Source organism: Myxocyprinus asiaticus, chromosome 13, assembly GCF_019703515.2.
Source record: "Myxocyprinus asiaticus isolate MX2 ecotype Aquarium Trade chromosome 13, UBuf_Myxa_2, whole genome shotgun sequence".
NCBI lineage: Eukaryota > Metazoa > Chordata > Actinopteri > Cypriniformes > Catostomidae > Myxocyprinus > Myxocyprinus asiaticus.
The window spans coordinates 38,212,067-38,227,682 of record NC_059356.1 but is presented as its reverse complement, the minus strand read 5'-3'; the positions used below and the strand labels follow the sequence as shown (position 1 = coordinate 38,227,682).

General features: G+C 38.1%; 1 protein-coding gene across 1 annotated transcript in view; it reads left to right on the top strand.

Moving 5' to 3' along the window:
• The window catches only part of LOC127450515 (protein FAM171A2-like), a 51,955-nt gene that overhangs the window by 11,107 nt on the left and 25,232 nt on the right, over nucleotides 1–15,616 (top strand). The window contains exon 2 of the mRNA XM_051714713.1: nucleotides 8,763–8,990. Coding sequence (XP_051570673.1) covers nucleotides 8,763–8,990 — 228 coding nt within the window. The remainder of the gene's footprint in view (nucleotides 1–8,762; nucleotides 8,991–15,616) is intronic.

Sequence of the window (15,616 nt, the reverse complement as noted above, 5' to 3'; positions counted from 1 at the left end):
TGTAATGATTTGTGAGGGTTGTTCTTTATCTTAGACTCATGACTCCTCAAGCCAGCTCTTACAGATAGAAAGCAATGCTCTATATAACTGAGAGAAAGAGAAAGGGTAGATGTGAATTGAGAACTTTTTGAAAAGAGATACTAGGAACAACTCTCCACATGGGCAACATGTTCGGTTTATTACCACATAGGGTCCAAAATTAACTTTTTGCCATACCTGCCAATGCCTAGTGAAAATTTACCGGTCATATTTTTTACTGGCCAGACAATATTTATATTAGAGCCTGACCGATATGGGATTTTTGAGACCGATTTTAGAGATGGAAAATTCACTGATTACCGATATGGTGGCCGATATACTTAATTTTTGAGCTGAAACGAAAACAGACCTTTTCTATGTAGATTGTTCACCGATTTTGCACCGATATGACTATGCAAAGGTACTCAGAAGGCTGATTTCTTAAATATTTTTATCAAAGAATATTTGACATTATTATTATACATTGTTAACAAATTCTAGAAATGAATAATACGAATAATCGACCGATCGATATATCGGTCGGGCACTAATATATATTTGTATATACATTACCGGTCAAACGTTTTAAAACGTTTTATTCTTTATTATAATCTTTTTTTTTTTCTTTTTTCACATTTTAGAATAATAGTAAAGTCATCAAAACTATGGAATAACATAAATTAACTATGGGAATTATGCTGTGACTAAACAAAATCCAAAATAAATAAAAACTTATATTTTAGCATCTTCAAAGTAGTCACCTTTTGCCTAGAATTTGCAGACATGTACTCTTGACATTTTCTCATCCAACTTCTTGAGGTATCACCCTGGGATGCTTTTTAAACAGTATTGAAGGAGTTCCCATCTATATGCTGGGCACTTATTGGCTGCTTTTCTTTATTATTTGGTCCAAGTCATCAATTTCAAAAACATTTTTGTTTAAATTACATTTTAGTTTTATAATGAACTAAATTAATATGGTGGCACAATTATATTTTTGTCTACAAAACTAATTTCAAACATTTAAGCATACACCTTCAGATCAAAAGATTTTTAAGATCATGAGAAACATTTCAGTCAAGTGTTTCAAAAGTTTTGACCGGTGGTGTAAATATTATATATATGTATATTAGAGGTCGACCGATAGTGGATTTTGCTCATACCGATAACTAAGGTGGTGGGAAAGGCCAATAGTTTAAAAAAAATGTATTCGTAGAATGTCAAAAAAAAAAGTCTTATTCTTTCCTAACTATGACAGACACAGACAAAGTGTCCTAAATAAATAAAGTCCCAGATGCAGTTTATTGTTCAATAGGGCTGCAACTAACGATTATTTTGATAATCGATTAATCTAACGATTATTAGAAAGATTATTCGGCGATTATTGCAATGATTAATCTTTAGCTCTTAACCGATTATTTAGCTTGTGCCCTGACTTAAAAGGTTGTATTAAACGTGCTTACTAACAATAAAGAGGACAAAATCATCTTTTAAAAATACCTCTAAATCATTATTAGAAGTGTAACGTTCTTGGTAAAAAAACGAACTGTACAGTTTGCCACCCACGGTTCGGGAAGCATTGAAACTGCGGTCGGTTCACATCAAGTTTAATGACGCATCTGGAGCACAAATTTTGGTCAAGAAAACAAAGCGTCAAACAGACAGGCACAGTTACAACCTCCACTAATGCACCTGAATGGTTCTATAGATGGATACGCTCCGCCTGTGTTTTACGTGGGTCAACTTGGTGACATCACTGTTCTGGACGCGTTGTGTGTTGTTGAAAATGACAAGCGGAGAAAACGAGCCGCTGATAGAGAAGCCCCCTGCATTTCTCCTTTCTGGGAACATTTTCTTTTTGCAGTCTGTTACAACAGCGATGGTCAAAAGACATTTACAAAACAGGCACTGTTTGCAGACATCGCTCGACACGAGTGCCGTTTACTGGTAATATATGTCAATAATGCATGTGAGGGTTTATTTAAAACGTGCACACGAGTTGTTCTTGTTTCTTCGCATGGCTTCAATCTATCGCGAGTGTCAATAATGTGCTTTGATTAATGGCATTAAGTTATAGTTACATTGATACATGATTAATCATTTACGCCGACATCACCCAGGGAAAGAGTTTCAAATGCAGTTGAGCTGAAACTGCACACACTCCCTTCCATTTTTAAGCTGGCACTCAGTGCTAATTCGGACAGACATGAAACAATAACTAATGCGCTTGGGGTGTTCATGTGGGATTTCCACGTATAATTAAAACACTCAAGCAGCATTATCACAGCATCCCTTCTCATATACATTTTTATAGCAAGGTTATTCCTTTTATAGTGACATACAGCTTCTCAATATTGATATGTTGAGATTAATTTAAAGTACACTTTATGTTGATGCATGTAGCGTAATAGAGCAGGTATTAAGTTAAATGTTGATTTAGTAATTAGAGAATGTTTTTTAGTTAAGGACCCTGACAAAAATTAACCATGGTTTTACTATAGTAATATTGTAGTAACCATGACTGCTGTCACCATGGTTTTCTGAACAGAAATCATGGTTTTGATACAATTAACCATAGTTTTATAACAGTAATACTGTAGTTTCTATATAGTAATGATTTTACTATATATAGTAACCATGACAGTAACCATGTTTATATTGTGTTTACTATGATTTTCCTTCAAATGGCATGGTTAAACTATGGTTATTGTTGTAAAACAATGATTGTTATTCAAGGGCAAAACTGTTGAAGTGTTTAACAAATAGAATATTCTTTGGATTTGGGAGTAATTTGTTATTTATTTTTCGGAACAAAGCAAACACTGAACTGTACTGATACCTTTACCCTAAAACTGTGCTACAACCCGAACCGTGAGAAATTCGAACTGTTACACCCCTAATAAATATATATATATATATATATATATATATATATATATATATATATATATATATATATATATATATATATAATTATTATTATTATTAATTATTTTATTTTATTTATTTGTTTTCTTACAGTTCGACATACACCATGCATTATGTTGCAGCTCCTAATAAAGTTAGTGGCTAACTGGCAAGTAACTTGCAACTATGCATTTGCCAAAGCTGATTTTTACTTGCCACTTGACAAGTGTTCATTTTGGACCCTGTTAACACATGATGTTAATATATCAGCCTCTGTGTTTTGGCTCTGAAATGTGCTGTTTATTCAGCCCTCACAGTAAGACCATAGCTACACTGCCTTTATGTCTGATACTGTATAAGTATCCCAGTGAAACCTGGTGGTTTGGCAAAGAGAGCTCCTGACAGTCAGACATTCCTGCTTGGCTGTTAACATATCATCAGCCCGTCTGAATAAAACAACAGGGTGGTCCAGAGCCATCGGTGACACCAGGACCACCTGTCAAAGAGAGAAGAGTGTTAATTACACCTCTGAGCCTGGGAGAGGTGATGTGATGCCACACTTTAACCTGTGTTAGCGTAAAGTGGAGAGAGGCAACATTGTTTCAGTGGACAAGGGATAAAAATATAACTCATTTGTAATGGATTGTTTATTAGGCCATTTTTGGATGTTTGGGGTCTGCTAAGCAGGACTCTCCAAGGCTAAGATGTATTTAAGAGACATTTCAAAAGGATGGAAATGTTAGTTGTTCTTGGAAATGTTCACAATCCTGAAGTGAGACTTTGCAAACTGCTGGCAAATAGTCCTCAGAGTTATGTGGTCTCCATGCATCAGCTTCCTATAACAAACCGCTGGAATAGATGCAGCCCGCAGGGAAAACCTGCTCCTGAAAGTCACTTGAGTGAGATTTCCCTTCCTAATACAAGAAAATAATTAAGTGCTGTTTGTTTTAAAGAGACCATCACTGTTGACAGGACTAAACATGGAAACCTGCAATGGAAGTGGTGGAAGGATTTAGGTTGCCTTTTTACCTTCCACTCAAAGCCAGGCAAACATTTTGCTTTATTTAAATATTTTTTTAGTTTATTAATTTTAACCAAGGCTGAGAACTTTGAAGATTCCTGGGTAATTTGAGCCTTGCGCTTCAACTCAAACAATAGGCAGGAAGTGTAATTGTATACAGGAAATCCCGGAAGTTGTGTGGAAGTGAATGTTTAAATTCTGTTTATAAAATAACGTAATCCTTCAGCTAAAAAAATACAAAATGATAAATGAGCTAAATTATTTGAGTTGTTATTGCCTTGGTATTTTAATCACTTATTTTTGTTTTTTTATAAACCACACTTTCTTCCATTGGGCCTCAGTCATGAAATGATAAGAACAAAGTTCTGTGTAAATTGTTCACATTCTATGGCAATTTATGGTAGAGCGTGGTGCTAGCAACATCAAGGTAAGGGTTTGATTCAGAGAGAACATGTATACTGATGAAATGTTTACTTTAAGTAAGTCGCTGTGAATAAAAGTGTTTGCCAAATGCATAAATATTAAATGTAACTAAGAATGGTTTTATGAATGATTCACAGAAAAGATTTTTGTTTTGTCCGTCCTGGACCGTTGGGTTTTACTATGTGTGGTATAAAGGAACACGATAACCAAACATTTATCTAAGAGAGGTTGACCTATTCTGTGCATGCTGGTAGATTCTCCTTCTATGTGATTCATTCAGGTTGTTTGCATATTTTTTGTGATTACATCTGCAGTGCATGACTGAATCAAAGGATCTTATTTTCTGAACTGAACTTGTGTCCCGTTTTTTCCCCACAGTTATCCAGCTGGCATCTCCTTGTATCCATGGTAACATGCATCAATTGACCCATTTAGAATCAAAAGAACGAGAGGTTCTGTAGGATGCTGTAGCATGCCAGAGTGAACAGCATGCAAATCAAACTTTGCATGAACGGAGCAGGTAGCAGTTCTGTTTTGAAAAGATGACTTTTAAAGGCACACTAGTTTTACCCCTAAAGAATTGAATTGAACTTTTGAAAAAACATATTTAGAATAATATAGTTGGACTGCCTCATGGTTGCTGCCATGTTGAGATCACATGACCATCTGAATACTGCTTAAATTATCTTGGTAACCTTCCTATCAGACTCTTTCGCTTGTTACATAAATGAATTAGGGCTGACTCTGAATGGTGCATTTCTACAATAGCATTGGTAATAGGGATGTGTCAGTGTGGTCGACTAATCGATTAGTCATCCAACAATTGACTAGTTGATTAGTGGGGTCAATTTCTAACTTTAATATTTTTAGTGGTGGTGGTTGTAATGGGAGACGCAATTCTCAAATTAATTGAAGGTGTCACAAATAGAAGTCTTGCTGTTTCTGTCTGACACTGCCTAAATAAATTGTTGCAGTAAAAAAAGGTTTAAACCACTTGATTTCATGGAACTCGATTAGTACCCACAATATTGCGTTTTCACACCTAGTTCGTTTGAGCACTCCAGGTGCTCTCAGAGCGGTATAACATGTATATGTGAACAACCCAAGTGGTCTCAGACCCCCACCCCACTAAAAGAACCCAAAAGCAAACCGTACTCAGACCACCTCAGGAGGTGGTCTGAGTATGGTTAGTTTGTGGGTCCTTTTGTGGTTCGATTGATTTGTGCAATGTGAAAGTGAAGAGGTACCAGTCCGCTTTGCATTTTATGACATAAGTACCTCGTAGCTTGCCATACATAGCTGCATTACATGCTTCATATTCCAGTCACAATTTACTGTTCACATATGGAAATTAAGCGAATATAGATAAACAATGGTTACCATGACATGTTTTTGTGTCTCATATTCCATTCTTATTGTATTATTATATGGCCTCATTCAGAGCAGCGCGTTAAGATGAACCACTTTAGAGTGCTCTGATGGGCGTACCGTCTACGGAGATTCACGCCAAATACAAGTGAGGATTTTTATAGTTTCACTTTAATTTTATTTGCGCAACGGCAAATGTTCTTGGCTCATACACACAATGTAACTGACACGCATGAGGAGATGCTTGCTTGCTCCATTACTCTCGAGATGATAGATAAAGAAACATATTTTCAATGCACATAGAATTTCAAATATTTTCCTCCATGCGAAATAAGGGCTTGTAGGTTTTATCGGAGAGGCTTAACATAACGTGAAAGTGAAGAATTTAGGACAGAAATACAGTATACAGTATTACTATTACATAATGTAATATAATTGGCGGTGTTGTCTGGGTTTCAGAAATTATATAACATAAAATATTACTTTTTATGTAATTCTATCCCTGTGCAAATTCAGTATTTTTTTAAAGCCTTAAGTAATCATATAGCCCCATTTTATTATATTATTTGAAGTTAAATATCAATAAATTACTACTTAAGGTGTAGGCCTATCTGTAATAAGCATACGTGAACCTTAAAGGAATAGTTCACCCAAAAATGAAAATTTGCTGATAACAATGATGCCCTTCCTGCCTCCTCCTCCACGTGTGACCTTACCAACAAGCTTACATCATTCCTCTCATGAGCGCACGTCACAGAGATGTACGGAAGCGAACATTTGTAGTTAAAAAGTATATAAGTATTGTTTTGTTTCTAAAAATAATCAATTGTTTGGGTTCTGAAGAACTTTATTTGTCGACTGGAGTCGATTATTTTGATGCACCCTAAATATGCATTTTGGACCGTCAAAAAAATGGAGTACATTCACTTGCATTGTTTAAAGGAGGAGGCCTGAAATGAAATCCTAAAAATCTTAAATTCTGTTCTGATGAAGAAAGAAACTCAGATACATCTTGGATGGCTTGAGGGTGAGTAAATTATCAGCAAATTTTCCATTTTGGGTGAACTATTCCTTTAAGAAGTATGACAATTTGTATGACAATTGCTTATCATAATAATCACAATTATTTATGAACAATTATTGTCAGCCATATTTAATAATCGTGACAGCCTTAGATGCAATGGGATCTGAGTTCTTAAGTAGCTGTGGTGTGAACAACAAGGGGTCTGAGACCACATTAATGTGAAGAAACTGGTTTCTCTTTTATGTCCACTTACATCGTGAACACCAAAATCACTGAGATCATTTGTGACGGGTTCCCTTTCTGGTTCACTTTAACCGAACTGGGTTTGGTTAACTTAAAATGTACTATATGTGAAACCACCCTTATTTTGCTGTTCTGCACTTTTGAATGCACTGCGAGGATCACCCTGGAGCACTACAGTTACACTGCATCATTCTGCATTCAGAATATTCATAAGTGGGTTTATGTCGCTCTGTATTGGAGCAATTCTTATTTCGTAATTTTCTTACTTTGATAGTTTTGTGCAATAAGAGGTTATAGTTATTTAGTCTGTTTATTTGTTGAATATCCATTAGTTACCATGTTGAAGTGCTGTTCTAATGATCCGTATATCCCTCTGAAATGCATCTGATTGGTGTCACGTGAACATAACAGAGCCTAAATATGCATTATTAACCTTAACTCCGACTAGTCGTTCAAACAATTGACCCACTAGTCAATTATGAAAATTGGTAGTTTTGCACATCCCTAATCGGTAATAAAACTTGGGGATGCTGCAACCATACTAGAAAGTATACTGAGCCACACTTGTATTTTATGGTAATTTAACGAGCTTAATGAAAGGAACCTCATGTGTCAGATATCTAAAAACAGATCTAAAACGAAGGCTGTTTTCCTGGCCTGTTTACATTTTTCTTTGTTGTAAAAGTTCTGGGGTGATGAACCAGGTCATCCATTTCCAATAGTAAGCACATGTCCAGGATCTAAACCAGACAGTTTGGCTGCATTTGCCCTGCGTCAATCGAATAGGGTGGCAGACATTCTGGCTCACTGAAAGAGGCTCAACAACACTCCATCTTTTTTGGGCTTCAATGTAAGCAAACCAGAGTCTTAGCATGTCGGATCAGGACAGAGACATCTAAACATAGTCCATCCATCTATCTGTTGTATGTAGGCCATGGCTGGGTGTCTAACAAAAACTGTCAGCGCATAAACTGTTTGTTGGATACCACAGCACACACTGATGTTAGTTCAGTAATGGGTTTTCACTTCTGTATTCATGGGGGATGCTAAATGCTAAGCTGTTTTGAGCTGTTCAAATAAATGACCAAAGTGTATGGTTGCTATATCATTTACTTGTTTGTGATTGTGATGAGAAATTATGTCATTTTAACCCTCTGTTTTGGTCAAGGCCCTTTTAAAAAAAAATAAAAAAAATAAACATGCTTTACATTTAAGTATCAGGTTAATACGTCATGACTTTTCCTAATCTTATGAGAGCTGATTATAAACAAAAATACATAAAATGTATCAAATGTTTTCCATTAAAAATATGTAAAATTACTTTTGTTGGAGGTCTCAGTGATGTCAGACATAAACTAAGAATAAATGCAATGAATTTTACATGCGAAGATATCTAGATTGGAGAATACACTATAGCAGTACACTCTTTGCTAGTCAACTTTCTATAGACGGTTGACTGTTTGGATTTGCTTTATTATACTATGTACGCATTGTACCGGATCGGATTGTGCCCAGTCAACCGTGTTGCCTTTTAAAGTATACTCTTTTGACTGCGAGTGAATAAGGACTCGGTCACCGCATACGAGGACTGTCCGCTCAGACTGTGCTAATGATGAAATTTGTGCCACGCATACGGTGAGTGGAGCGATCCATAACGTGGTCAACCAAATTACACTTTGGCCTTTTAGGCTGGTCAATCTCAAAACAGAACAAAGGGAAATGAAATGTTTTACATCTCTTTTATTCTTATTTCCACAGAGGTGCTGATTAAAGTGCAGGTTATTGACAACAGTGACCTGTCACCCATAGAGGAAGCCACAGTTCAGGTGTGTGGGAACCAGACCATCTTAGCATCCAGCCTGGCAGGAGGAGATGGGATTGTTACACTTACCTTCCTGTATCGGCCAGGAACTTGGGTCATCGTCATGGCATCAAAAAATGGATTTGTTACAAACTCAGCACCCTGGCATGCCAGTCGCATCCCCCGTGAGTACTTTCTTTCTTATTTCCTTTAGGACTGAATATTTTTAAAATAGTGTCAGGGGAAGCCTGCAGGTTATTATTAGAAACTGAGCACTCTGTTTTTTTTCTGAAATTATTCTGAGTAATACCAGGACTTCCTGTCAAAACTGCTAGGCCAAGACTGTCTGGTGTTTGAAAAGGAGGGTTAAACACCGTTAACACCTGGTATTAAGGTGCTTTGTTGGTGATTCGATCACATGTGGTCAGCGCTAAATACAGGTCTAAATGGGGTCTAAAAAGTTTTGTGATCAGATCACAAAAACTACATTATGTGAATAAATGTATGTGACCACATCGCATTTGAGGTGTAAATGCTAATCTGTCCTGTATGCGTCCCAGACAGCAGTGAAGCACCACCCCTCACTGGTCAGTCAACAGCTGTGCTAAAACATGAGTTTAAACTTTGCCAGTTATGAGCCGTTTTAAAAGAATATAACCATCCGATCGGAAAATAAAAAAAAGCGGATACATTTACCAGACTCTTTTATTCAAAGTGACTTACAATGCCCTTATTACAGGGACAATCCCCCTGGAGTGAAGTGCCTTGCTCAAGGATACAATGATGGTGGCTGTGGGGATTGAACCATCAACCTTCTGCTTATCAGTTCAGTGCTTTAGTCCACTACGCCACCACCACTCCAGCGGTACATACACAAGCACATGAACTTCACAGATGTTATTCAGTGTGTGTGAGATCAACACAGATGAGAAGCATGAACATCTAAAGCTCCTTTAATACAGATAATCCACTAAAATAATGGATAATTCTGCTCTAAATGTTGCGTTTGTGCTTAGATTAAATTTCAGTTGCATCTGGAAGAAACAGCGCACTGCTTGTTTGCGCTTCCTTTGTCTTTTTTTAATGTCGTGCAGCAGCACACTGACATAGTTATTTGATGGATTTCGTCATGAAATCAGAGACCCTCCCCTCGAAATCCGAACACAAATGGTCACAGGAGATGCATTTAAGAGACCAGGTGTAAACAGTGATGTGTCTCACCTGACCACATGTGATCGGATCACCCGAGACGCATCTTAATACCAGGTATAAACGGGGTCTTAGATGTCACTGCTTTCTGCAACCCTATTAGAACAGATCTGCAACCCGTTTTAGGTTACAACCCACCAGCTGAAAACCACTGGCATAGCCTATACAGTTTGTACTTTCTTATAAGTGGAAATAAATTCACAAATTAACAATAAAATCACATGCCCTAAAAACCTCAATTTATGAATTATCATATAATTTGCATAACCTGATTACATTGTTGTGTAGACTAATGCTGGCATGGCAAAATTCTTTACAGTCCAATTCGATTTAATTCAATTCCGTTTATTTGTATAGCACTTTTTAAAAGGCATATTATCCAAAGCAGCTTTACAGAAAATAGAAAACAGAAAAACAGTGCATTACAACAACAACAAAAATGGTGAGTAATGCAGAAGTGGCAAGGAAAGATGTTCTATAGATGAGGAGGAAATCTTTGCAGCCTCTAGCTGGCACAGTATTTAAGCAAACATACTTAAATACACAAATGTTAATGCATAGTTCATGTACAGAAAGGAAACTTTCTGAATATGACATATGATTTGCGATCTGTTGGCTTGGCTACATCCTATTATTTAGATGTCAGATTCACCATCGTGTTGGGGTCTGCAATCCAGATGGAGATTTGCACACAAATGGACAGGAATGTTAAACAACACTCACTGGGTGTGGAGCATGCCGGCTTGCGTGGTGATACCTAGCAGCTGCTCAGAGACAGGCCCCGTGCGGTCGTGTCCTCTTTTGACTCTTTCGCTCTCCGATTGGTGTAATTCTGTTTGCTCAACAGCGTGTTCTCCACCGCCCCTCTGTCCATGCAAACCCCACCCAGTTATGTGGTCAGACCTCTGGGGATGGGAGGCAGTGAAATCATGTGTAGCATAAAGCTGTCTGCATGAGCAGCTGGAAGCCTTTTAGCCAGTAGGGTAACAGATATGGCGGCAGCCAGCAAATGGGGCTCCATGTGACGTAGGACCAGCTGGGCTGGTACTGCATATGATGGCATCTTTAGTATGAGATTACCCTCTTGGGGGGGGGGGGCATTACACAAAAATTCCCATCGAGTCATACCAAATATGGAGATGCTCTTTGTCGGAACTGTGGATGACAGATTCTGTACATAAAATGGAGCTGAAGAAGAAAGGAAGTTATGGAATTAATTGAATTGTGGTCTAACACACTCCCTCTGCCACTAGACTTCAGTTTGAAGTCCACACTAGGGTTAAGTAAAAATATTGATTTGCATCGCAATCTTCATTAATGTTGATTCTTAAATCACAAGATCGATCTTTTACTCTATGTGCAACCCTCTACTATGCGAGTAAGTCTCTTGCATGTGATGAAATTCCGTGCTATGCGACAAAATGTCTGTCATTAGCTACTGGCTGGTAAATTTTCTGATCTCACTGACCAGTGATTGAGTAGTATAGTGGTGAGGAAGTTTAGCATTGAGATTCTTTATCTGAGGGTTGAGAGTAAAAGTTTGGTTTGACTCATTATCTCTAATGTGTGTCCAAAGACAAGATCCATGCAATACATTTGTCATTGAATAATGTTTTTTATTTAATACCCTTTTTGTTCTTACAGTCAGTTGTTGGTCAAAAACAACAAAAAATAAACATTTATTTCTAGGGCTGTGAATCAATAAAATTTTTAACTAATTAATCGCACAGTTTTCTGTGATTAATCGCAATTAAATTGTGGTTCATGTATACAACAAACATACAAAAATAATCATAAATACTGTATATTTACTTTTGTAGTTTGTCTCAAAGAACTGGCAAGAAATTGGTTAGTCATCATTTATTTTAATTATTTAAAAAAATATGTACGTGTAAAAAAAAATGTTTTTTAATTTTTAAATTTTTTTTGCAGATAGTTCATTAGACACATTTTACAGGTAATCTTTGATAAAAGAATATGTATCCATGCCATAAAATCAGTGGACATGTTGATTCTATTCATATCATAGCAGACATATCACCCTGCAGTTGTCACCTGGTTACCCACTGAAGCTAAGCAGGGTTGAGCCTGGTCAGTACCTGGATGCGAGACCTCATGGGAAAACTAAGGTTGCTGCTGGAAGAAGTGTTAGTGAGTCCAGCAGGGGGTGCTCACCCTGCAGTTTGTGTGGGTCCTAACACCCCAGTATAGTGACGGGGACACTATACTCTAAAAAGGCACCGTCCTTCAGATGAGATGTTAAACCGAGGTCCTGACTCTCTGTGGTCATTAAAAATCCCAGGGTACATCTTGTAAAGAGTAGGGGTGTAACCATGGTGTCCTAGCTAAATTCTTCCCATTGGCCCTTATCAATCATGGCCTCCTAATAATCCCCCTCCATTAATTGGCTGTATAACTCTACTCTCTCCTCTCCACCAATAGCTGGTGAGTGTACTGGTGCACTATGGCTGCAGTTGCATCATCCAGGTGGATGCTGCACACTGGTGGTATTTGAGGAGAGTCCCCTGTTCACTGTGTAAAGGGCTCTGAGTGTAGTGTCAGAAAAGCGCTATATAAATGTAACGTTCGTTCTTTCATTCATTCATATCAAACTTTATTGGCAATATAAACTAAAGTGTACATTGCCGATGCATTTTTAGACACTATACATACAGATATAAAATATACTGAATGCTGAAGTTTAATTTGCTGAAGTTTACAATATCAAAACTATTATTTTCGCTGGCTGCCGTTCAGTCTCTACAATTATATCTGACTGAAGCTTGCTGAACAGGACAGGTGCTTTAGTCTCTATCGCGCACGCTAGGTCTCACTCGGGCAGTTTCGCTTTTGACACTGGTTCAGACGACAGTAGTTGCGCATTTACAGGCGATGCGAGAAACAGCAACTTGCCTGTATCTCTCGCACACATGGCTCAACACTTGAAGTCTCTGTTCTCCGTACAGTAAATCCGCTCCTGTGTTTATTATTCTTGGGCCATGTGTCATGTGTAATGAATAAACGTGCGCTGCTCCACACAATCAGTTTCTATGCTAGGTGTTCATTCAAATCGAGCGTGTACCTCCTGAAAATTTATTTTAGCCACAGAAAGTAGGGAAACGCATTAGTGACTGGGTTTGTTCCTGGCAGGCAGCAGATGTCCTAACCCCGCCTCCACCCTAATAGGAGACTGTAAGGCAAGTAGCCTGCCAGGAAAAACTCGGGACACCTTTCTCCGGTGGCGTGAAATTTTTAAAATTAATATTTTTATAATGTACCTGGTTTGAAAATGCCTTGTAAAATTCAGAGCATTAGATGAGAATTTCTTTCATATGTAAGCAAAATGGACATTATAACTGAAATATACCCATATGAATCAGAATCAAATCTAAATAAAATCAAATTAAGAGCTTGTGAATCTAAATCAAATCATATGAGGAAATCTGTGTCAATACCAAGCCCTAGCATTGATGGAAAACGCATTGATTTTGGGATGTTTATGCCTCTCATCCAAAATGGAATGGTATTTTTCCTTTACCGTCAAAATAATTGCTGTTTGAAATTCAGATTTCATTTTAGTATACATAAGTAGTGCGGTGGCTTAACGTGTACTGTACATAATATTCTTCTTTGTGAATTATGAATTTGCTCCGCTTCGTTCTGAAACATAAGAGTGTCAGACATGATCGTGATGGAGGTTACGTGATGGCCTTGGTGCACTGGCTACGAGGCACACAGCGGTCTGCCCATCTCGCACCTCCAGTCCACGTAACACAGTTCAGTTTATTGTGGCGTTTCGTATAGGGACCCCTAGTGTAACTACATCAACACAACGTCAAGTGAGTGACAGATAGGGAACGTCCTGGTTACTTTCGTAACCTCCGTTCCCTGTTGGAGGGAACGAGACATTGTGTCCCTCTTGCCAAAATACTGAACTACCCGCTGAAATGGCCGGGACCTTGTCTCGGCTCCTCAGCACAAAACCTGAATGAGTGGTTGCGAGCCAGCTCCTTTTATACCCGTATTTCCAGGGGAGTGGCATGCAAATTTCACTCGCCAATTCCCATTGGCCTTTTTTCAAAATCAGAGGTGTTTGGGGCTCCCAAGAGTGACCCCTAGTGTCACTACATCGACACAACGTCTCGTTCCCTCCATCAGGGAACGGAGGTTACAAAAGTAACCAGGACGTTTTATTGATATTTGCCTTTTTATCATTAGACAAGACAGTTAAAAGTTACAGGGAACAGTTGAGGAGAGAGAGGGAGAATGAAACAGGCGAGCACTTTAACATTATGAGCTCAAACGCGTCTGCCGCGGCTCTGATATGCAGACTGTTTAAATGAGACTGTGTTGCACACCAGCATATTATTGTAGTAACACGATGGCAACAACAAAACAAACCGTGACTGGTCATTTATATGTCTCAGTCGCTTCACATGCAAGCAGGCGATTATCAGCGCCCTGAAAAAACAAATCTGCCAAAGGGGGAAATTCATCGGCCGATGCCGATAATTAAAAAATTCTGAATATCGTCCGATTTATCGTCCTTGCCGATATATCGATCGACCACTAGATGTAATTACTGTAAAAGTGCTAGTAGTGAGTCCTTTTAATTGGCAGGCTCATGTTTTCATAGTTGTTTTAATGCAGGGTAGATGGATTACTGGACTAGCAGAGGTTTGACAGCTGTGGGAATGTGATGGGACGCCAGTAATTTAAACGATGACAATGTATTGGTCTGTATTCCAACACTAGATTACATACAGAGCATTTTTAAAGTTAAACCTCACTGCTAACAGTTCTTTTCCCTTGATGAGTGACTCAGCTTTCCGAAGGCGAACATTTTCAAGTCTCATCTGTTTGGTACCACAGCCATCTGCCCCCCATTCCCACTCCGTTCAGTCCCTGTCTCTTAGGAATGGTGGAAAAGGGAAGATTTCTAAATAAAACCTACAGTGCCGTTGAGTTTTAACTGTCCCCACAGCACTCTGATAATCTGAGCGAGTCACGCGAATTTAAAGAGAGTGAGTCATCCTAGCGATGAGGCAGTCGCTTGCGGCTTAGATTAAATCATTTGAAGTCCAAAGCACTTTTTCTTTCTCCCTATTAGCTTATCTCTCTTATCTCCCCATGAAATCAAAAGGAGTTTTGTGGCTTTAGTCCATGTCTGTTAGCTTTGAGGCCATCTAGTTTACTTGATCAAATCAACTTTTAGCAGATATACACATTTAAAATGTAGAGTCTTTTTCTTCTGGCAAAATGGACCCAAAATATTGATGACTCATCTTGCAATCACAGGCGTATCTGTCCAATAAAATCCTCCTTAAAATTAGAATGTCCCTTCTCCTACTACCTGATTTCAGCTAGCAATAGCAATCAGCAAATAATGAAAAAGGCTGTGACATAAGCCATTTAAAAAAAATATATATATATATATAATAAAGCCCTTCAATATGTCTTCCTGTTTCAATAGGAAATATATGTCAACAAAGGAAAACAAACTGCACTAGTCAAGAAATTTCCTGGGGTCTTTAAACTTCTTCTCATGTCTGCGCCTTTGTTCTCAATTCTCAGTTTCTCCCTGGCAATTACCTTGCTTCCG